The sequence below is a fragment of the Solanum verrucosum genome, unplaced genomic scaffold (assembly GCF_900185275.1).
Source record: "Solanum verrucosum unplaced genomic scaffold, falcon-dt-bn FXZP01000194.1, whole genome shotgun sequence".
Lineage (NCBI taxonomy): Eukaryota > Viridiplantae > Streptophyta > Magnoliopsida > Solanales > Solanaceae > Solanum > Solanum verrucosum.
Genome location: NW_026020416.1, coordinates 2,226,687 through 2,249,988, shown reverse-complemented (window position 1 = coordinate 2,249,988; position 23,302 = coordinate 2,226,687). Strand labels below are relative to the sequence as shown.

The following is a 23,302-nucleotide window of genomic DNA, read 5'->3' as shown; positions in this document are numbered from 1 at the left end:
AGAAGTCACTAAGCCATAATGATCATACCTTTACCCTCAGCCCCGTTACAAGCCTTGAAAGAATTTTGTGACCTTTATTAAGCTTAATGTCATGTTTATTAGAAAATACGGGCAAGCCTATGGGAAAAATCATGCATGTGTTTATCTTTGAGAGAGTGAGAGTTTCTTTTGATTCCAAAATTCTGAAATTTTCATGAACTTTGTGAGAGCATGGAATCATTCTTGAAGTGAGGGCATTCAAATACTCTTGTTAAGCTTGAGCTTGCATTTGAAGCAAGCATTCTGAACTTAATTTCTATTTGATGATGGCTAGTCATAGTTTGAAACTTGGAGTGCAGAATTGAACACTGTGTGAGTAGATTGAACCTCATGTGCATGCATCTTGAGTCTTGAGCAACACTATTTTTAGGTATCTCTGTTGAACTGATTGATCTTGTGTTTTACTTTAGGACAAGCAAAAGTTTAAGTTGGGGGTATTGATAAGTCGGGGATTTCATCTCATTTAGGGCTTAATAATCATAGTTTTAGTGTCCTCAATGCCTATTTTATGCTCTAAACTGATGTTAAAGTGTTAATTTGCAGAAATAAAGGCAAAGGAGCAAGGCAAGGACATTACCGGGCAAAAAGGAGCGAAAAAGCTGAAAAGGTTGAAGAAAGCAAAGCTGGTGATCTCCAAGACCACTCAGTGAACCGCCGAGTGGTTCTTCAGCTCGCCAAAAGTTCCAGAAGGCGAACCTTGGGAAAAAACCAACTCGGCGATGGAATGTGCAACTCGGCAGAACGCCGCCAAATGGATCGGCGATGGAGATCTTAATCGCCTAAAGTTACAGAAGTTGAATAGTGAAGAGTCGTTTCAAGAAAGTGATGGACGAGGACATTTGGCGCATCACCGACTGGTTCGGCGATGCTCGACTTACTTCGCCGATTGGTTCAAAAGCTGAAAATCTAGAAGAGTACGATTTTTAAAAGATGAAAAGGGAGTTCTCTGGTTCCAAAAAAGTTCCCACATATTTTAACTCTGGGTTTTTTTTTATCTAAACACTGTTTTTAGTAGTTTTAAGTAGAATTTTAAGTTGGGTTTTGATTTTGAACTGATTCCAAGCATTGTGAAGACTTACAATTTGTTACCCAGTTGATGAAGAACATAGTTGGTAACATTTTATTGCTTTTATGATGTGTGGCTAAAACCCCCATTCTTGAGGGTGTGATTATGTGAATGTTCTAATTAGCTTATGGGTGTTAATATTCACTGATTTAAATGTTGATTTGAAGTGGGTTTGATTGATAGTTGTGTTTTAATTCATGAAGTGTAGTTGCAAATACAGTTCTAGTTTAGCATTCTAGGCTTGCTTGAGAAAGAGGTTTTAGAATTAAAACTATCAATTGGTGATTGTAGTGATTGGGTTATTGTTGATTCATCTTGAGAAAGTGAATCTTAATTCGATCATACCAATCTAACTCGAGAGAGTAGATTAATTAAGGTTTTAGGTTGTTCATATTGTTATGCTTGTCGAGCTTCGAGAGAACTCGCTTGATTCGTGGTAGTTGATCGAGATATGGCTACTACATCTAAAGCCTAGCCTACTCACTAAGATTCATAGTTTTTAAGTAGATAATAATCACCCATATAGAGAAATTGGCATTTAATCGATCACATCCCCACGAATCCCTCTCTACTTGATTACCCCATGTTTTCGTAGTTGAAGCCATTTTTACGGTATTTTTGCTTCCAGTCCATTTTGTTTAGATAATGTCTATTCTTATAACCGACTAGAACACATCATTTACTTTGTAACTGAATTATCTACCATATCACTCCTTGTGGGATCGATCCCAACTCTTTGTTGGGTTTATACTTGATTACGACCGCCTACACTTAGAATTGGATGAAGTGTAGTTGAGCGTTATCAGCACACCCCACCTATAGTTGCACTAGCACTATCCCCACTAGGTCAGCCTTCAGCGGCGGCACCTCATGTTTAGGTACCAGCTAAGGGTGCCCAGCTAATGATTATGGTCGGATTTACGCCTTTAGGAGAGCAGAAGATGCTCGGGGTGTTATTGAGACCTTCACCTTCGAGGTTTTCTAGCGAGCATGGGGAGGATGCTCATGAGTTTCTTACTACTTGTTATGGGCGGCTATATACTTTAGGTTTGGTGGAGTGGAGAGAAGCAAACTTCACCGCTTATTAGCTTGATGGGCCAGCCAAGAAATGGTGGCATTTCTCCCGAGAGACTAGGCCAGTTGGGTCTATTTCGATGTCATGGTAAGATTTTTCAGAGGCGGCTTCTTGGCAAGGTTTATCCCACTGAACATTAGAGATAGACTCTAAGATTAGTTTTCAAGGTTGGAGCAGGGCTCCATGACTTTATCTGAGTATAAGATGAGGTTTTACGAGCTCTCTCATGATGCTACTATGATATTGCCTACGAAGTACAAAAAGGCACTGAGTACAACACTTGTTCCAGAAAGAAACCAGAAATAACTTATCAATCCCCAACCCATTAACTTTCATTAATTGTTTTGGATACGTCATCCTTGTGAGAGTTCAAATCATAAGATAAGTGTTAGTAGCCTCAAATCTCTGTTGTTAATCTCTTTTCCTGGTCATTTGCCTCTTTTTTACGCAGGTTAAAATTTAGGACGATTTCTAACATTTGTAACCATTACAAAATAATCAAAGCAGAGAGATTAACAATGCATGTAACTTCACCATTTAAGAATCACTAATTTGATTTAACCAATATTCGTTAATTCATGAACGTTCTCACATCCCTAATTATGGGATTTCACTATTCATCCTTGCAAGATTCAGATCATAGATTCTTCGAATTCATTATAAGTAAAGTATAAGAGTTGGGTAGAAGAAACAAACTTGTATTAACCATTAAGCAATTCCAAACAGTACCAATAATATCCAGAAATTAAGAAAAATGATCAAAAGTTCCTTCACTCCAACGTATGTCACAACATTCAATACTGATTAATGTATAAAATAAACCCTAAGGAAAGTATTTATAGACAGAAACAATTGACTCTAAACAAACTAGGATATTAGGTTGCAACGCATCCCATGACTTGTCTCACGACTTGTCAATGGGTCCATGATTCGTCGTTGTGAACTGTGGGTCTCGTTCACCCTTTTCTTCCGCCTTAACTACCTAAATCTCACTACTTGGAATGACAAGTTATGACACATTTCACGATTCTTGGGATGCATATGTTGTCTGAGGTTAGTGATTCAACCTTCTCTCGATCAATCTCACAGTTTGAGATGACGACTCATGGACTGGGCATGGTATGATATTATACGAAATTATCATACCATATCAAATTTTTTGATATCATGATTTTGGTATAATGGTATTTGGTATGGTATATGATATACATTTAACATTTTTTTGGTATTCGATATGGTATCTGGTATTTAGAAACAGCATACCGAAATACCGAAGTACATAGTTACATAAATAACACATATATGATATTCATAGGAATTATAATTTTTCACATCTACAACCATACTGAAGTATACAGTTACATAACCACATCGAAGTATATACCGAATACCATACCGAAGTATATAGTTACATAAATTAAAATGATTATAATTTCCTCTTTATTTTTGTATGTGAATAGAATAATCCAATCAGTCCTTGTTAGAAACGGATGGTTACAATTACTTGTCCAAAACCCATGGTGCATCAAAAGCCTAGTTTACAATATGCTTATCCAATCTACACAATCAAGTCTGAGCCAATAAATTGAAAGGAAACTGCCAAGTGGCCTTATAAAAATCAACAGATTGATAGAAAGGAATCTATTTTCTCATAAGAGACTAAACTTGCAAAATACTTAGTAGCACAACAAACATGACTAGTGCAGCAACATCTTTTCATTCTTGTTTATGCTTCTCTGTTCAGAAATTATCAGCATCACCGTCGTCGTCGTCATGTTCAGATCAACAAATGAGTCTTTTATCACCAACAAAACCAAAATCAATTCTTCAAAAAAACCCACTTTATCAACCAACTCACAAGAACATCTCATTGCAATTCAAGGAGAAAATCTTATGCTTAGAAATAATGGGTGTTGATTCAGGGAAAGCACTCTCCCAAAACCCCTGTCTTCACACCGCTTCTTTACACGCAATTCATGATATCATCACTTTCCTTCAATCCAAAGGACTTTACCAGAAAGACTTCGCGAGAATCTTCGGGATGTGTCCAACAATTTTAACCTCAGATATCAGATCTGAACTCAACCCAGTTTTCAATTTCCTCTCAAAAGACTTGAGAGTCCCTGAAGACTATTTCAGAAAGGTGATCAACAAATGTCCAAGATTGCTCATATGTAGTGTTAAAGATCAGCTTAAACCAACTCTATTTTATCTTCAAAGACTTGGATTCACAGATGTACATCATTTAGCTTATCAAGATCCAATATTACTCGTTTCTAGTGTCGAAAATACGTTAATACCAAAGCTTCATTATTTGGTAAGCTTAGGATTTACAAGAAGGGAAGCTGTAGAAATGACTTTGAGGTGTCCAGGACTATTCACTTTCAGCATTCAGAATAATTTCAAGCCAAAATTTGATTACTTTTCACAAGAAATGGAAGGTGAATTGGATGAATTGAAAGATTTTCCTCAGTACTTTGCGTTTAGTTTGGATAAAAGAATAAAGCCAAGGCATATTCAACTTGTAGACAATGGAGTTACAATTCCATTGTCATTAATGCTCAAGACTACTGATGAAGAGTTCAATCACTTGATAAGCCAAAAAACTGGATAGACTAAATTTCTGAAAATAATTAGTCTTTTTTTTTTCTTTTTTATTTGTAAATTCTTTGCTTTGCTATTCTAATGTATTTTCTAACTCTTCAACTCACTAAAGCTAATGCCTATATTATTTTTTTCAGTATTGATGATCTACTATTCTTTGTTCTCTCATCCACTCTACTCTGTTTTTTTTAATTAATTGATTTAGAAAAGAATGTCACATTTTTTATATTCAGAAATATTTTAATTTTTAATTTGTTATATCCAAAAATAACAGATTCGTACTAAAAAAAAAGAGGTACTTCTTTTAAATATAAGTGGTCCTATATTATTTTAAAAATAAATGGACCTATTTGGGCCTTTTTGATAAATTGTTAGTTCGAATGTTTAAGAAATTTATGTTTTTTAGTTATATGATAAAATTTCAGGGAACTTACATAAATCCTACTGGTTTACTTAGATACACTTTAGTTTGTAATATTACGTATTTTACCAAATTTTGAAACCTCCAGATATGTGTCCAGATACATGTATCTCAAATACATTATACCAAATAAGTTAATTCACATGTATCTGAAATACATAGAAGTCTTAATTAGTGATAAATATTTTGAAAGTAGAGGTAATAATAGTATAATATATGGTAGTGAAGTATTTCTAGTTATCTATTTTAAAATTTCCAACGTACAGCTTTTGAGAAATCCTTGAATGGAAAGTGACAAATGGCGATGTAAAGAGTAACAAGTACCCTCTGTTAAGAAACAGTGACTGATTATTTTTAGGGGTAAATTAGCTCGTAACATATTTCTGTAAAAAAAGAAAAATAGCAATCCAGAAACTGAATCGAGCAAAATGATACAGAAAACATTTTAGTACCACATCTAGTTCAATAAAAGCATTTATTTTGGCTAACGATATTTATAATCTTGTTATCAAATGAGACTACAATAATGGCAGCGTAAAACATGTATTTATTCTTTCAAGTTTACGAGCCTGAATCATTTGATAAAACATTGAATTGGAAACTCCTTGATGCTAAAACACTTGATGTTTGACATCAAACAAGTCCATTTTACAGCACAACAGAGTATCTAATATCCAGCATCACACTGTTATACACATCGGTAACCCACTGACATCACACTCCAAAATCAAGTTGAGACAATGCCTGCACCATTAAAAGGACAAGGAGACATAAATTTGATGATTGTGGATAACAACTCGAAATTAGTCATTTGTTGAAGCTTTCTTTAAATGTTTTTCACTTTTGATCTATTTCTTTCCATGTAAAGAAAGGGAATGGGAGGGGGTTGTGTAAAGCATTCTATAAGTCCCTTTGATATAGCTGCAACTTCCATGCACAACAACAACATACCAGTGAATCCCACCAAGTGGGGTTTGGGGAGAGTAGAGTGTAAGCAAACCTTACCACTACCTCGTGGAGGTAGAGAGACTGTTTACGAAAGACACGTGAAAGAAACACAATCAGACACGACTACTTTCTATGCTAGGAGACGTTGCACTTCCAGTAAAGATGAGTTCTGAACCAAAATGATGTTTTATCCCCAGAAGAACTAACCTAATGTGAAAAAACAAAAGTAAGCACTTCTACCTAAGTGCATGAATCTCAATTTCATGCGCTATCTATGATTTGGCTGACAGCCCCACTAAAGGCCGTTAAGCCCTTTTTTCATGCGCTATAAGAGTGTGGAAGGGGAAAAGTTTCTGCCATGAAGGTCACTGATTCAAGCCTTGGAAACAGCCTCCGGCAGAAATGAAAGGTAAGGCTGCGTACAATGGGCCCTTGTGGTCGGGCCCTTCCCCGGACCCTGCGCATAGTGGGAGCTTTAATGCATCGGGCTGCCCCTATAAGTAACAGCGTTCACTTCTTTTTTTTACATTGGTTCTGTTCTTTTGACAAAAAAAGGCATCATTTTAGTTCCTAACTCTAATAAAGATTAAGGCTCCTCCTGTTAGCCACCCCCTACCCGCCCTAAAAAAAAAATGAAAAGAAAAAGCAATGACCACCTTCATGTCTATTTGGCCATTGGCACATAAGAAGATCATGCATCCAATTGTTCCCATCATATATACAAGTAAAGCAAATACCGGCATATCCATAGCTTGACCAATTTTTAAATTAAAGGAAAAAAAGAACACACTCTGGAATAGGTAATCAGTTAGTGCAGTCATCATAGTATAGTATACTAACCATCTTTTACTTCCTCTCCTGCTTCATCCCCCAGTTGCCAAACTATGTCTTTCAATCCGGTGGACAGGTTCTTGTAAAACTGTATAGAAAAGAAAAGAACATTAACTGTATCAGCATAAAGGCACATGCATGGACAAACCTGATATAGATATAGCTCAAGTCCATCAATACAACATAACCATTTTAAAGATTAATAGATAAAAACAAAGAACTGCCTTGTAAGACCAAATGTCAAACATCACGTCAAGTCTTCTATGCATATAGAAGTAGTGAAAGTACTTGAATAGATTTAACCAAAATCCACAAATAAGCAGAGGTAGCTATCTGCTTCACTTCAACTAGAGGTTCCACTTAGCTTAGTTAGCAAACCACACAAGAGAGTTCTCATGTATATCTGTTAATGAATCAATGAACACGGCAAGAACTTCCAATTTGGTTTACCTTGTGAAATTCCAAGGTATCTCCTCCAGCCTTGCGAAGCTCAACCATGTAGAGTGAAGGTGCCACCTCATAAATCTACAGCAGACTCAGTGTCGGAAGTTGTATTAAAAGTTTGAATGACAATGAAAAACTTAGCAACCCAGAAGGTCCTTCAAACAAACATACCTCAGTTGCAACGTTCAAGTGACCTTTGCGCCCGCTCTTCTCACCTTGAAGCTTAATCTGGTACAGAGGAAGACAGAAATTTTATCATGAATGAAATTTTAACAATTGCATAGAACCGACTAGAGTATTAGAACTTCGAGATCCTAAATAATTTCAACCTGCTCATATATTTAATAACTATACTTGATTGAAAAAACTGAGCAGTTATTATGTAGGATAGAAAAAGAGAAGAAAAATGTATCGCGAATAAAATTTTAATAATAGCAAAGAACCAACTAGAGTATTGAACTTTTGAGATCCTAAAGAATTTCAACTGCTCATACATTTAATAACTATGCTTGATTGAAGAAACTTAGCAGTTGTTAGGAAGGAAAAATATGAACATTACAATGCTGAGATGAGTATTTGAGTTGCCTGAAAACCTATTGACAACTCCGAGCAACATTTCTTCAAATCACAACACTTCTGCAAGACTGACAATAAGAGAAAACTAAGGGTCTGTTTGGAAAGTCACCTGGTAAGTGGAATTGGTGTAATTATTAGGATAGTAATTATCAACCTAGTAATTACGATGACTTGTTTGTGCCACAATGTAATTACAAGTGAACTGTAAAGTTATATTAAATTTTAAAAATAAAAATTAATTATCTAAAACTAAAAATTTATATTAGACAAATAAAGGCTGTTATAAATGATATAAAATTAAATATTTAAGTACTCCATATTATCTTTTGTTAATATATTAATTAATAAACATATTTTCTTAACTAATATTACAAAAAAATAAAATTGATTTATATCTTTCAAAGTAGTATACTTTAACCAAATTAATAATAAAAATTAAAAGTACAAGATTTCTATAAACATCATGAAATGCATGTTTGTCAAAAAAAAATTAATATTATAAATATTATGCCATAAATTTGTTAAAACATTTGACAGAAAGATCATCTATAGGGTCTAACTAAAAAATAAATGGCTTGCAATGTGAAATATCTAGTCAATATTACTAAAACAAACGAAACTGAAAATATAACATTAAGTTCTAAATTTAAAAGAAAAACTTTAACATAATACTTTTATGTCAAGTTTCCACATAATGTACATAAATATGATTTAAAAGAAAATAAAAATGTAAGTCTATAACCTAATTCAACAATGAATATTACTTTGATTTAAAAATTAGAATACTAACAAACTTATGCTAATTAAAAAAAAAATGGCAGAAACAAATAAAATAGATAATACGAAAAACTACACTAAATCAAATGAAGTAAAGGTTGAGAATGAGAATGAAATGAAATATAAATAATACAAAATAAAACAAATATGTTTAGAAAATATTAGAATAATAAAAAATAAAAATAAATTTAAAATAATAGAACTAAAAATAAATTAAAACAAAAAAATATAATAAAAATAAAAGGAAGAAATTAAAAAGTAACCCACTTGTAATTACCAGCAATTCCAGCCCTTGAAAATTGGAGAGTGTAATTACCCCCTACCAATTACACCCAATTACTTGGTGACCAAGTCATTACATATCCAACCAAACATATCAGAGAGTGTAATTACACCAAATCCAATTACCAAGGTGAATTTCCAAACATGCCGAAGTATAATACATTAGAATGACTTGTCCCATTCACCTTATAGTTATTTTTCCTCACATTGAATCCCAAAGGTACAGCAGCTTCTTCAATTTTTGAAACAATTTCATTCGCAGGACATCTCGATGTAAATCTTGTCTCCCTTTTGACCAGCCCCTGTAAAAGTAACCTAGATTAGTACCACATCTTTAAACTGCTTGGATTAGATCCTTCTGAAAACCAAGCATTGAAAATTGTATGTGCGACATGTTCATTCTTTTTGTTTCTCCCTTTTGGGTCTTTTGGGTTTGAAAGAGTGTTGCTTTTGTTGTACATCTGGAAACTTTAACATGTATTTTCCATTTTAGTACAAATGTGCATTGCAGAAACCAAGTAAGATATACCTATGCAACATTTGATTTTAATTAGTAACTCGTTTGAACTGAGACTCGACAATGGTGAAGAATGTTCATATTTACCATATCTTTGAACTACTAATTTCTGTCAGGCTCAACATTATTCGCAGATGTAAAAACTTAAAAGTGAAACTTCAAAAAAATTGTATGGTTCCAATCTAAAATGTGACCAAACATTTATTTACTTGAACATCAGTCAATAAGAATGTTAAACTGTGCCACTTGAGAAGCTGTGTGTAAGATGATAAGCTTCACCAACACATACCATTTGCTTTTCAAACAGAGAACTGAGATTGAGACCCTGAGAAGTTGAAATAAGCTCAAAAGCATTCATAGTCAGCGGTGCAGAAGGCCGTACTTCCCGTCTCTCAACAACAAGATTCGAAGAGCTCTGTGTTTGTGGAAAAGCACATGAGCACTCATTAAACAACAAATTCAAAATTCTGGCAGACCCATTTTGCATAAACAAGTTTACTTACAGCAGATTCATCAAAAATAGCATTCACGTCATCAAGACTAACATCTGCCTGTTCAAAAACAGGTGGACAATACCCTTTCTTGAACCATTCATTCTCAATGACCTCGGTAATTGTGATGCGCTGTGATCAAATGATAAAATTCCCAGTAAACTTTGGAAATGAATGAGCAGCTAAATGCAAGTGCAGATAAAGAGCCAGTAAACACATTAAGACGTAAACAAAATTTCACCAAGTAACTTTACTGCTTTATTTCATCCTTTCTATTGGAGAGGGAGATACACATACATACCGTCTGTGGATTGGGATCCAAGATTCTTTTGATCAGTTTCTTTGCATTAGAGGAAAACCAGGGTGGACATGTAAATTCAGCTTTATGTATCTGCAATCAAATCGGTACATCATCATGTGTCATTCTAAGACTTTTGCCAATAATATTCACTTCTCTCAACATTCTCTCTTTCAGGGGAAATGTATAAAATACAGCATGTATTTTGGAATGACCAGTAATAAATAAGCACACCTTCTTATATAATGCCACAAGATTTGACTCTTCAAAAGGCAGATAACCAGCCATAAGTACAAAAAGGATTACACCACATGACCACAGATCAGCCTTAGCTCCATCATAACCTTTATTGTTGATAACCTACAGTAGCAAGAAGCAAAAATAAGAATCAAAACTGTTGCTCACAGGATATAGAAATAAAATGAATGATGGGACAAACTAATGAGCGAGCACCTCTGGAGCCACATAATTTGGTGTTCCACATGTTGTATGTAGTAGTCCATCTTCCTAAAATGACATATCAACAAACTTATGTACATTTAGATTCAGTTATGCAGTTTGTGTTGGCAAACTTATACAGCAGGCAGCTGCTGATCAATCAAATAGAGTAAAGAGTGACTTTGCAAGAGATAAGAAGTTGTCATACGCGAACTTGCTGAGGCAGCGCACTCAATCCAAAATCCGAAACTTTAAGAACACCATTGGCATCCAATAACAAGTTTTCAGGCTATAAATCAAGAAAAGCAAGGATTATAACCAAATCTCATTATCATTCTCTCTGTAGAATCTCCTGGAGAACTGTTCAGTCTTTACCTTGAGGTCTCTGTGGAATACACCTCTACTATGACAGTAGTCCACTGCATTGATAAGCTGCTGAAAATACTTTCTTGCTTCATCTTCTTTGAGCCTACCTTTACTAGCCTGACCTCAACAAAACGGCAAAAGCTTACACATCTCCTGTTGCAAATGACAAGAATGAAAATAGCAGTTATCTACTCAAGGAAGAGCATCTTACAATTTTGTCAAACAGTTCGCCACCAGTAACAAATTCCAAAACAATATATATCTTCGACTTGCTGGCCATGACCTACGCGATAGAAGTTTGAATTGTTTAGCAGGTAAACAGTGAAGCAGTACTTGGAAAACTGCACCAATTATTTTGATCTAACAATCTGGTTATGCAGGCCCAAAAGATAAGTGATCAGCAAAAGAGGAACTACCTGCACTCCCTGTTTTTTTTTTCCCTTTATAATTGCATTTTTTGCTTTTTCATTTTCATTGGCATGGGGAGAGAAGGGAAGGGAAGGGTCTGGGGTAATAAAAAGCTAGAGATAAAAGGCAAATACTAACCTCATACATTCGGATTACATTGGGGTGTCTTATAAGTTTCATGGTTGATATTTCCCGTTTAATCTGCAAAGGACAAGCAATGTTATAATTTGCACTTTCCAATATTCACAAACAACAAAGATTTCACGTGGTAATTCTAACTAAAGCTCCTGAAAACTAAAAAAAATTCACATGTAGGAGTAGAATGTATCAATTTTAAAGGGACAACTTCTCACAAGTCGTCCAATCGCTGCAAAACTCATAAGCATCATTCATGTATTTAAGTTTTCATTGAAACGTCATAAAACATAAATAAATAAACAGCATCACCATTAATAATGAGTCTTTTAAAGATTTTAGAATTCATTAAGGCTAAATCACCTTGAATTTCAGGCAACCATTGGACATACATATCAGGTCAAACATGAAGAAAATAAAATATGGCAAACTTAAGACCTGAGGTAAGTTGAAGTTCAATCGTGTTCCACAATATTCATGATAAAAGTCCAGGAAAAAAAGGATCAACACTAGAAAGCATCAGAGTCGAGAAAAAAAACGAAAGAAAATATAAATGTAGAATTTACCTGACCAATCATCTTGTGCTTCATGACCTTCTCTTTATCAAGAATCTTTATGGCCACGTTATCACCAGTTTCAACATTCCTTGCAAATTTCACTTTTGCAAAAGTACCCTCCCCCAATGTCCTCCCAAGCTCATACCTTCCCACTTTTGTCCTCCCACTTCCATTATTTGATCTTGAACCCATCTCCCTTATTCAATCCAATCTCCGTATAGATCTTTAAATTCCTACTCTAAATCAATACCAATACCAATTCCATCCTCTCTCTTTTTTTTTCAGAAAATCTTTTTTGTTTCTTAATATAATTATATGCCTAAAGCTAAATCCTCTTCTTTTTACAAGGTTGCCAAACCTGGGACTTGGTTACACTCATCTTTAACCTTTTCCCCACCCCTACAAAAAAAAAAAAAAAAAGGTAAGAAAATCCCAAAATTTAGAAAAAATTATGAGAAGTTGGACAGGAAAGGGTATGTTTGAGAAAGCAAAAACCCTTTTGGGAAGTGAAACGAAAAACACAAAAATCCATTAAAAGAAAAGTATTTTTGGAAATGAAATTGCTATTATTGGAAGCTGGATTCTGTTACATATCACTTTCTGGGTGTATCGGCGAGAAAAAAATGGATCTTTTACTTTTCACAAGGAAGAAAACAAGAAGAAAAGATTGGATTTTGATTATGATGAAAGAAAAGCAACAAGGGCGGCGAAACTGATGGGAAAAGTCTTTAATGGTGATTTTCTTCTTTGGTTGAAGAAAAATGATACTACTACTATTTATTATATTTATTTATTTATCATATATGATAAAAGAAAAAAACGTATAGTAAGGTAGATATTATTGTGCTTTCGGGGAAGGGTGAAGCTGTCATGGCAAGAAACAGAAACGAACTGAGGAAGGTAATGCCTGGAACTGCATGTTTCAAAATATATTATATTATAACAACTAACATCGAAAGGCTAATAAAATAAGAAATTTAGTAATTGGATTTCGATTAAGGAAGAATAATATGTGTCACATTCTCATTGTACACCTTTTAATGGGGAAACAGTTTTTTATGTTAAATTTTTTTTTTATTAAATAAGTCTTCACAATTATTAAAATTATTTAGTCAAAGAAAGTTTTTCTATTTAAACACTAATTTATGACAAGGTTTGTGTGATAATGAATGAGGTAATAACAACAGAATGTGTGTATTAAACAAGTTCATTTACAAATTTAATTATGTAACAATATATTCTTCATTTTTTCTATATTAGCTTTTAAATTTGAGATTTGAGCATATTTATATTTCAGTTTAGTCATTTATAACTTGTTGATACGATTTGAGGTGAGTTTCAAGAGATTCAGAGTTGAATGTGTATAATCTATTGGTTTTTATAACATCATCGTAATCATTAGATAATGCATCGTGATGATAAAAAAAATAAACCTAAAGGGATTGGCAATAGGAAAAAGAGGATTGTGATTTCTAATGAAGTCAACTATGATTTCTAATGAAGTCAACCAGGTTGACTCTTGAAATCACGAGGCAAGAGTTTGCAATCACAGGTACTAGATATCAAATAAAAATTTTAAAAAATAAAATATCAAACAAAAATAAAATTATTTTAAAGTTAACAAGTAGAAAAATGCAAGGAAATGTTGCGAGGAGAAAGGAAAAATAGAATAAAGGTTTAAAATGGATGAGAAAGGGAAATGGAAGGAAGTGGAATGGGTGAATTATGGGTCTTATAATATACATTTGGCAGCCAAAGAACCCCTCATACAGCTGACAATACGTGCACCTCGCCCAAAAGAAAAAAAATCCCCATTCATGGATATCACGTGCCCCAAGACTTTCATAGACTCCAGAACTTTCTCTTAGAGAACTTGCTATACAACTGTTGACCCAGCAAAGTTTGAAGCACAACTCTCAAATTCTACTCATGTTGCTTCCTAATCCTCGAGTAGAGTAGGATGTGATCTATGACCACTATCACAAATGAGTCTAAATAGGGCTTGAACATACAGTTCAGAAAATTCATAAATATTATTGATGTATTTTTCGAATTAAAAGACATAACTAGGAATTCGTAGTAGCTGTAACAAGTGCTAAAAGTATTCTATGGAATGTTTGCGATCCTAATTCTCAATTGGTGGTAGGTGATCACAAATCTATCTTTGAAAATACTACCGCATCATGTGGCTGGTCAAATAAGTTATTAATATCCAATATTAGATGTCGTGCCCCATTTTTCTCACGAAAAGATGATCCATTGACGTAACAATTCTTTTTAGTTTCTGCGGCAAGACATTTTATTGATATGTCGGCATTGGACGACATATTTAACGCTTTTTACTATGAAAAAGTGCTAGTTCTTAAGCAACATTAGTGTCGTTTAATGTCTTTCTACTATGTTAGATAGGAAATCACGCAAAATAAAAAAAAACAAAATGGAGCTAAATCTTGACTAAAGAGATTCTGGCGAGAGAATTGACGGACCGTCGTATTTTTGATGGGCCGTTAGGCTCATCATTGAATAAAAATAGTGGCATCAACAAAAAGAGGCATCTGACGGTCCACGACGGACCATCACATCTGTGATGGGCCGTCAAGTAAACCGCTGCTAAGCATTTTCCAACAAAGCTACTAATAAAGGATGATAGTGTCACTGATAGACCGTCACACCTATGACGGGCCATCAGACGAACCGTAGAGCAGACTTCGGTGGACCAACTTTATTATTTTAAATATCAAATTTCCTAGGAATATAAATAGCATTTTTCGGGGTTTATTTATTATCTTGGTTTTAGTGAAGAACATTGTATGCTTGAATGGAAGTTTATTCAGAGTTTACTTGATTTTTGAAATGAAAGCTTGTGTGATTGGCTTAACTTTTTTAAGTAAGTTCTTATTCAATGAATGCAATTGCATACTTTACTTCAATTATCACGACTAGCTAAACTCTACAACCAAGGGTTGTGGAATCCATGACAACTTGACCTAAAGTAAAGGTGTTTACAGACTAAAACTTGTATTGTGATTATATACCTTATTGGTTCTTCGTATTAATTGATTTATAATGGTTGCAAACATTAAATCTTGTGTGAATAATGGAAGTTTATTCAGAGTTTACTTGATTTTTGAAATCAAAGCTTGTGTGATTGCCTTAACTTTTGTAAGTAAGTTCTTATGCAATGAATGCAATTGCATACATTACTTCACCTACCACGAGTAACTAAACTCCACAACCAAGAGTTGTGGAATCCATGAAAACTTGACCTAAATTAAAGGTGTTTAGAGTAAAACTTGTATTGTGATTATATACCTTATTGGTTCTTTATATTAATTGATTTATTATGGTTGCAAACATTAAAACATGTCATAGATTTAAGTTGGTTGAGTTAAAAGGTGTAAAACTTAAGAAAAGAGCTTATAACTTGGAATCAAGAGTTAAACTCATCGAATGGTTGATGTTTTAACAATACTAACCAACTCCAAGTAAATATCATTGATTTGAGATTATCATTTTTAATTTGAAAGAATAAAGTGTCATGCATTCATTTTGGTTGAGAAATTGAAATGACCTTCTATGTTATTTCCTCTTTATTGCATTCTTTCCACCGTTAGATCTTTCCTATAGCGACCCCAAGTCATTTATGACTTACTGGACTAGCATCTCGGTCACCTGGTCGTTTGTTTAAATTTTATGTGAATTTTCACATTTTGGAACTTTTGAAACTTTAACAGTTGACTTTGGTCATAACTTCAGGTAGACAACTTCATAATGTAATTTTGACAATTTTGTTAGCTCCAAAACGTCGATTTTATCTAGAAGGACCTTTGGTGCATATTGATAATGCGCGAATTACTTTCAAAATGATCAAACAAGTAAGCAATCATTAGCAATCTAATAACCCAACTTATGAGGCCAGGTCGAATCCCACAAGGAACAATATATCGACAATTGAGAAGCTAAAAGGTTACAAGCTACTAGTTTGAATCTAAACGAAAAATACAAATATATAATAAGAAGATGATTTTAGTAACAATTAAAGACGGGGGCAAAGATCTTTTCACTCAAGGAATCAAGGGAAATTAGGGAATGGGGAGCTAATTCACACTCAAACGATCCATTGTAACTCAATCTCATGCAACTCAATCATGGATATAATCATATATGCCTTGGAATCACAATTATCCACCATTTCTCTCAAACATATGCAAATACACCTCAACTAGTTCTCTCGAACCTAGCTAAGTTTCACGAGAACATGCTTAATTTCATAAAAATCTTCTTTCATAATCCAAAACTCACATCATATGGTCATAACTTGGAAAAACATGGGAATTACATGGGTTCATGGGGGGATCATCATAAAACACGAGATTAACTCATTTCATGCATGAAAGATCATAAATCAATCAATTAAATCAATAATCAAAGGAACCCATGACATGGAAGAAAACCTAACTCAATTAGGGAATTCTATCTTTGTAAATTGGAGAATTTAGGAACTCCATGAAGGAAAGGGATCCATAAATGAAAACTATCATATCTTAATGCCAATTGCTTAACTTCAATGGAGGAATTGGAGAATTGACTTGAAAAGGTTGATCCCTTCTTCTTCAAGCTTTCTAGAGAGAGAAATATTTGAGAGGAAGACTTGTTCTTCTTTTGTAAATTTGAGAGAATGATTTCAATTGGGGAAATTTGGGGATTAAAACACTTACATAGTTCTTTAGGTGAAGGGCAAAACGATATAGTATCAAGATAAATTAATTAGGAAAAGACCTAAAAGCCCCTAACAATTAAACTGCCGACACCAACGACGGTGACGACCAACGGACCGTGGTTCAACCGACGGTCCGTCCTATTAGTCCATCGTCTAGCGCCAAAAACAAAAATTTGAGGCCTTAATCGATGGACCTCGTCCACGGACCTTGGGTACATCGATGGTCCGTGGATCTAGAACTTTTTGTGGGAAAACTATCTGGACAACCACAGAAATCACCTATGGTCCGTGGTTCGTTCCACGGGCCGTGGATGGCACCGTAGGTACTGGCACTAAATTCTTAAAATCTGAAAAATTTACCCTTTTTTTTGAATCTAAGGTGTTACAGATATGGTTTTAGAAGAACTCAGACGGATCGAACGATGGAAAAGGAACGAGGACAGGTGACCCTGGCGTGTTCCTGGCTCGGGGAACCAGCCTCTGAACTTCAGAACACTATTTCTGGCACAACAGCCTTCTGGTGCATCAATGGTACGTCACCCAGGCCCTACCTAAAAAACCCGATGAATTTTTCCTCTTCGATTTTTGGTTCTAATCCACCTAGAATCAATTGTTTTCCTCAAAATTTCCTTAGATTCGTAAACCCTACACAAGTCAACGTAAACCTACTTAAAATTCCTCAAGAAAAATCCTCAAACGTGTGACTCTCACCTCAAAAACTCATCAAAACTCCATATTAAAGAATGAAGTAACAAAACCTCAAAGAACTCAATATACTCAATCGTATGGGTGAACTCAGAATTGGAAACTCATAATTGGCGTGAGGGTGAACAAACCCATCACCATCAAAACTTACATACCTTGAAAGGATCAAATCCTTGGCAAAATTCCTCAAATATTGCAAGAAATCTTGAACGCTTGAAACTTTTCTCCCTTTCCTCCTCTTGAACTTTCCCCTAACTTTCCAAACGTTTTTAGACTTTAGCGTAAACTGACTTTAATCAGCTTTGACCCCTAATTGGGTGAAAACAATGTGTGGGGCTAGTGGGGGTAAGGAAATACCAAAATGCCCCTTCTTAAAACGGATGAAATTTCTTAACTAAACATATTGTACTCAAACAGACATACCTCCTTCATCCGAACTCGGAATTTAGCAAACTAGGTGTCGTTGGAAAAAGGACTCAAATCGGGAAGGATTAAACCCAAGCAAAATCTGCAGTAACATCTCAAGGGAATGTTACTAGATATGTCATTTGATATTTCATGGGCACCTAACTCATCTTATACTGAAAGTTATGGTCATTTGAAGTTGACCCAAAACTCACAATTGAAGACTAACTTGCACAAATCTCAACTTGGCTATTTCTAATTTAGTTCTTTCTAAAATTAGCCCTTTCTAAGACCGAGGTGTTACAATATCTCCCCCTTGGGAACATTAGTCCTCGAATGAGATCGCTCTAAATAGAACTGGTGGTAGGAACATCTAACACCCAACTTAAACACCCAACATGCAATTTAACACAACATAGCATATCAATTTAAGGAGTGTTTTAAAAAAAACTCATTACCTTGGTCTGGAATTTCTCCGGAAGAAAAGAGATGTGAATATCTCTTCTTCATATCCTCTTCATCCTCCCAATAGCTTCCTCAACAAACTGATTCCTCCATAAGACCTTGACTGATGTTGTTCTCAACTTGCGAACCTAACGATCAAGTATCTCAACGGGTATCTCCTCATAAGATAGGTTTTCCTTAATACCAATATCCTCAGTATGTTTAATGCGTTAAGGATCACCCATACACTTCTTCAACATTGAAATGTAAAACACCGGATGGACTGCTACTAGCTCTGGTGGTAGCTCCAACTCATAAGCTACATTGTCAATTCTCTTGAATATCTTGTAAGTACCAATATACTGGGGACAGAGTTTTCCCTTCTTACTGAATCTCATAACACCCTTCATGGGTGAAACCTTTAAGTACACCCAATCATCCACCTCAAACTCCAAGTCTCTTCACCTAACATCATTTGGCGACTTTGCGTTGTTTTCAACCTTTCTTGAATGATCTTCACTTTCTCCATAGCTTGATGAACTAAGTATGGCCCTATAAACCCAGCTTTACCAACCTCAAACCATCCAATAGGATATCTACATCTTCTCCCATAAAGAGCCTCATAAGGAGCCATCTGGATACTAGAGTGATAAGTGTTATTGTAAGCAAACTCTATTAGAGGTAAGTGATCATCCCAATTACTCTTGAAATCGATCACACACGCCCTCAACATATCCTCTAAGGTCTAAATCGTACGCTCTGCTTGACCATCAGTCAGAGGATGGAAGGCAATACTAAGGTTTACCTTCAACCCAGACAATTCTGAAAAGACTTCCAAAATTGTGCGGTGAATTGTGCACCTCTATCTGAAACGATGGACATGGGAACTCCATGAAATCTGACTATCTCTTGAGTATATAATCTGGCATAATTTTTTGCTGAAAAAGTTATATTTACCGGTAAGAAATAGGCTGATTTAGTCATCCAATCTACAATCACCCAAATTGAATCATGTTGCGTGCGAGATCACGGTAAAACAGTGATAAAAGCCATGTTAATCATCTCCTGATTTCATTCTAGAATATCTATGTTCTGATCTATACCACCGGGCCTCTGGTGCTCTAACTAGGTTGGTAATTTGGGCACTTAGAAACGAACTCTGCAATAGACCTCTTCATGCTACTCCACCAATATACTTCTCTCAAGTCACAGTACATATTTGTGGAACAGGATGGATCGAATATCAGGAGCTATGGGCATCCTCTATGATCCTCTCTTGAAGTTCATCTACCTTTGGTACACACAATCTACTTTGATACCTTAACATACCATCTCCCCCTTGTTCAAAAGCCATCACTTTCTGCTTATGAACATTTGCCTTCAATTCAAGCAAAATAGGGTCTTCATCTTGTTTCTCTATCACTTCAGACACTAGTGATGATTCAGCCCCATTCATCACCACCATTCCACCTTCATTGGAATCCAACAACCGGACTCTCAATCGTGCAAGTTTGTGCACTCTTTGGCTAATTCTTTTTTTCCTTCCTCAACATGAGCAATACTTCCCATAGACAACTTGCTCAAAGCATCAGCAACAACATTAGCCTTACCTTGGTGATATAGAATACTCATGTCATAATCCTTGAGTAACTCCAACGACCTCCTTTTTTTGAGATTAAGCTCTTTCAGACTGAAAATATACTTAATACTATTGTGATCGGTGAACACATCTACATGAACACCATAGAGATAATGACGCCATATTTGCAAAGAGAATACTACAACAGTTAAGTCTAGGTCATATGTTGGGTAATTCTTCTCGAGAATCTTAAGCTATCTAGAAGAATAGGCTATAACCTTGCCATTCTGCATCAAAACACAACCAATTCCAACCCTGGACACATCACAATACATAACAAAGCCTTGTGTACCCTCTGGTAAGGTCAACACTGGGCAGTAGTCAACCACGTTTTCAATTCTTGAAAGCTTTTCTCACAACCCTCACACCATTGAAACTTAACTATTTTCTGAGTCAACTTGGTCAACGGGGACGAAATAGACGAATATCCCTCGAAAAACCTTCTATAATGACCAGCCAATTCCAAGAAACTCCTTATATTAGTCAGAGATGTAGGTCTAGGCCAGTTCTGCACTACCATCTTTTGAGTGTCAACTCATATCCCTTCACTAGATACAATGTGACCTAAGAATGCCACTAACTCAAGCCAAAACTCACACTTGGAAAATTTGGCATACAACTCCTGATCTTTGAGAGTTTGGATAACTACTCTGAGATGACTAGCATGGGCATCCTCATTCCTCGAATAAATTAAAATGTCATCAATAAATACAACAACAAAAATGTCAAGATATGGCTTAAATACTCTGTTCATAAGATCCATGAACGTTGTAGGATAATTAGTCAACCCAAAAGACATAACAAGAAACTCATAATGACCATAACGGGTCCTGAATGTTGTCTTGGGAGTATCACTCTCTCTTATCCTCAACTGATGATAGCCAAATCTGAGGTCTATCTTAGAAAAATAAGTAGCACCCTGAAGTTGATTGAAAAGATCATCAATTCTTGAAAGTGAATACTTATTCTTGATAGTGACCTTGTTCAATGGTCGGTAGTCAATACACATTCTAGGAGAACCATCTTTCTTCCTCACAAACAACACTGGAGTGCCCCAAAGTGAGACACTATGTCGAATAAAACCTTTATCAAGTAAATCTTTCAACTACTTTTTTAACTCTTTCAACTCAACTGGAGCCATTCTATATGGCGGAATAGAGATACGTCGAGTATTAGGAAGAATATCTATGCCAAAGTCAATTTCTAATGAAGGAAAGACTCCGAGAAGATCATCTGGAAAGACCTCTGGAAACTCACTCAAAACTGACTGAATAGGAGGTGTCTCAACAGTAGATTCATTAACTCGAACTAAGTGATAGATGCACCCCTTGGAAACTAACTTTCTGGCCTTAAAATATGAATTGGAACAACCCTTAGGCATTGTTGAATTACTCATCCACTTTATAACTGTCTCATTAGGAAACTGGAACTTAACTACTCGAGTTCTACAATCAACTGAGGCATAACAAGCATGAAGTCAGTCCATACTTATAATAACATCAAAGTTAACCATGTCTAACTCGACTAAGTCAGCCATGGTGTCCTTATGATTGACAGAGATGACACAATCACAATAAACTCTCTCAGCTAGAATAGACACACCAACATGTGTGGAAACATTGAAGGGCTCAAGAAGTTGCTCTGGAAGGATATCAAATCCCATAGCAATATATGGAGTCACAAAAGATAGACTCATACATGGATCAAGCAATGTATATACATAAAAAGTAAAGACTTTGATCATACCAGTGATAACATCAGGTGAAATCTCTTGTTCTTGGCGACTGGTGATAGCATACAAACGGTTTGCTCCTCCGTCTGTCCCTAAAGTAGCTCCTCTAGGTGCAGCTCTGTCTGTCGGAGACGCTGAAGAAGATTGGGCTCTACTTCCCCCATTACCATTACCTTGTCTGTTCTTAGGGAACACTCTCATGAAGTGACCTGTTTGACCATACTTGAAACAACCCATGGAGCCATCACGACATGCTCCTACCACACTTACCACATGTAGGGGTCTAGTTGGTTCCTTGTTCCACACTACCTTGAGATTGAGCAAGTTGAGCTCTGAAGTTCTGCGAATTCTGATTCCTAAACTCACCTTTGTTCTTTGGTGCAGGTGCACTAGCAGATGATGGAGCATGTACAGTTTGGCTTTTGTTGAAAAGATGACTGATTCAGATTGTTGTAACTACCCGAGAGCACCCCCTAGTCGTTACCGGCATATTCGACCTCTCGGAGGTCTTATACAAGCCCTTAGCATTCGTCATAGCATTTATAATAGAAAAATAGCGAAAAATTTAAAACTTTTTTATAATATAATACAAGACATAAAAGTCACCTCCTTAAACCTTTAATACAAAAATTGGAGTACTACGTCTCAAGGTAGCCGTCTTAAAACATGACTACAACACAAGAGGGACACAACCCTTACAATACAAAAGAAACTACTATCTAGAACATAGAACTTAAGGAAACTCTTTAACATAAATGTCCTTGAATCTTTAAGGACACACCCGAACTTGGGAATAGTAAGCCAAGCTCATCACTTCTAGGAAAGGCCCTTTAGCCACCACCACCTACACTTGGTGTAAAAAGATGAAGAAGAATGGTGTTAGTACAAGAATGCACTAAGTATGATAACCATGCAAAACATGCTTTTAAAATGACATTTAGTTGGAAACTATGCATCATGCCTTTTTAGAGAAACTTCAAGAACATTTAGTACATAGGCACAATATAAACCACATACATCATCATACACACAAAAACCATTCATAATAGCACATAGAACCACTTATAACATTTTAGGCACATTCAATGCATACAATACATTACCTTCCTCTTTATCTTAACTCCTTTCCTCAAGTAACCCTTAGGGAATACTTGGTGCAATGTATCACCTTAAGGTTACCAAAGGTGAACTTACATATAGCCTTCATCAATCCAACCACATATATTCATAGAGTCATAAGCACACCATAAGACATAGTCTTCACATAGGAACCATCACCTAAGACAACCCCCAAGTCATACTAGTGCAATGTGCAAGTAGCATCCCATAATGCTACTCACACCAAGTGTTCCTAGGAAGCCACCATAGACTAGGCACATCATGT

At 35.5% G+C, this 23,302-nt stretch overlaps 2 protein-coding genes across 2 annotated transcripts; one reads left to right on the top strand and one right to left on the bottom strand.

The window, feature by feature from the left end:
- The first annotated feature begins 3,846 nt into the window (after nucleotides 1-3,846).
- LOC125840897 (transcription termination factor MTEF1, chloroplastic) lies at nucleotides 3,847-4,886 on the top strand. Its single transcript, XM_049519873.1, has one exon. It carries the CDS (start codon nucleotides 3,874-3,876, stop codon nucleotides 4,792-4,794), a length of 921 nt encoding a protein of 306 aa, XP_049375830.1. The 5' UTR covers nucleotides 3,847-3,873; the 3' UTR covers nucleotides 4,795-4,886.
- A 916-nt stretch (nucleotides 4,887-5,802) lies between these two features.
- LOC125840886 (CBL-interacting serine/threonine-protein kinase 23) lies at nucleotides 5,803-13,064 on the bottom strand. The gene is made up of 15 exons (XM_049519862.1): nucleotides 12,283-13,064; nucleotides 11,720-11,782; nucleotides 11,385-11,456; nucleotides 11,183-11,290; nucleotides 11,016-11,096; nucleotides 10,823-10,876; nucleotides 10,604-10,729; nucleotides 10,373-10,462; nucleotides 10,084-10,203; nucleotides 9,870-9,995; nucleotides 9,249-9,365; nucleotides 7,600-7,656; nucleotides 7,435-7,509; nucleotides 6,994-7,072; nucleotides 5,803-5,949 (listed from the first exon to the last, which is right to left on the bottom strand). The coding sequence occupies exons 1-15, from the start codon at nucleotides 12,463-12,465 to the stop codon at nucleotides 5,933-5,935; spliced, it is 1,368 nt and encodes a 455-aa protein (XP_049375819.1). The 5' UTR covers nucleotides 12,466-13,064; the 3' UTR covers nucleotides 5,803-5,932.
- Between the last annotated feature and the right edge of the window lie 10,238 nt (nucleotides 13,065-23,302).